The 1,612-nt window shown below is 39.8% G+C and overlaps 1 protein-coding gene across 1 annotated transcript; it reads right to left on the bottom strand.

Moving 5' to 3' along the window:
* Window positions 1-57: 57 nt before the first annotated feature.
* Window positions 58-394, bottom strand: LOC124892872 (secreted RxLR effector protein 161-like; the record flags this gene model as incomplete). Its single annotated transcript, XM_047404051.1, has 1 exon — window positions 58-394. A coding segment is annotated over exon 1 (337 nt), but the record flags the coding sequence as incomplete, so codon positions are not given.
* Between the last annotated feature and the right edge of the window lie 1,218 nt (window positions 395-1,612).

Raw genomic sequence — 1,612 nt, forward strand, 5'->3', positions numbered from 1 at the left:
CTTCTGAGGTTGACAGCGTTGTTGTAGCTTGTTTCTTTGAACTCCAAGTCACCACACCTGAACCTAAAGTGAAAACATGAGCTGAAACGCTCCGTCTATCATCCAACGAACCAGTATAGTCACTATCAGTGAACCCGCATAATCTAAAATTGGAAACTTGTGAATACCAAATACCATAGTCCATAGTTCCAGCGATATAACGCAGAACCCTTTTTGCTGCTCCAAAATGAACCTTTGAAGGTTGTTGCATGAACCTGGAAATGACACCAACAGAGAATGCAATATCGGGGCAAGTGTGGGTTAGGTAAATCAAACCTCCAACTAGGCTTCTGAAACTTCTAGCATCATCCATCTCTGCTCCTTCATTAAGCCGCAATTTTTCACCAACATTCATAGGTGTAACTTCAGGCTTGCAATTAAGCAAACCAAATTTAACGAGAAGGTCCCTGGCATATTTCCTTTGTGATAGAAATATTCCATCTTTAGCTTGATGGCTTCAAGGCCAAGAAAGTAATGTAATAAACCCATATCTGACATCTCAAACGCATTCATCATTTGTGACTTAAATTCATCCACAAGGGAAATAGAAGAGCTAGTATAAATAATATCATCAACGTAAAGGCAAACAATGATGAAATCAGTACCTCTCTTGTTTACATACAATGTGGGTTTATTATCACTTCTCATATATCCCTTTGTCTGAAGATACCCATCGATTTTGCTATACCATGCTCGAGGGGCTTGCTTCAAACCATATAATGCCTTTTTTAGCTTGTAGACCTTTGTTTCATCGCCCTTCTTTATGAAACCTTCTGGTTGTGCTACGTAGACCTCTTCTTGTAAGTCTCCATTGAGAAATGCCGACTTGACATCAAATTGATAAACTAGCCATTGTGACTGAGCAGCCAATGCTAGAACAAGTCTAACGGTTTCAAACCGAGCAACTGGAGAAAATGTTTCTTCAAAATCTATACCATATTGATGCGCATATCCTTTTGCCACAAGACGAGCTTTATGCTTCTGTAGGCTCCCATCCGCTGCAAACTTTGTCTTGAAGATCCACTTCAAGCCGATTGCATTTTTGTCTTCCGGTAATTCCACCATCTCCCATGTGCCATTCTTTTCGATAGAATTTATCTCTTCAACCATCGCACTCCGCCACTCTTCCTTTTCAGCTGCTTCTCCATAATGTATAGGATCTGAAACAGCAAAAGAAAATTGACAAGATGTATACATGTCATTAGCATACTTGGGATTCGGCTTTGTAGGCCTTGTTGATCTTTTTAATGGAATTGGCTCATCTGGAGACTCTTCGAGAGTTGTATCTAAAGAGGTTTGCTCGGTGAAGCCGAAGAAGATGAATCCGAGAAAGTTGTAGAAGAACCCGTTGCTGTAGCTGCAGCATTTGGTTGTTGAATTCCATCAAAAGTGATTCATTTTAAAGACGTGCAAGCCTAATCGGAAATTAAAATTACACATTTTGGGGGACATTATGAGTAATTTCTTGGTTAAGTATTATTCTTAATATTCCGTCCATTGCACGAGCCAATTTAACTTGTTAATTCTGTGTTGGAGTAGTATCGCTAGTCGGGAACACGACTTCCAGCTAAAA

This window comes from Capsicum annuum, unplaced genomic scaffold, assembly GCF_002878395.1.
Source record: "Capsicum annuum cultivar UCD-10X-F1 unplaced genomic scaffold, UCD10Xv1.1 ctg51452, whole genome shotgun sequence".
Lineage (NCBI taxonomy): Eukaryota > Viridiplantae > Streptophyta > Magnoliopsida > Solanales > Solanaceae > Capsicum > Capsicum annuum.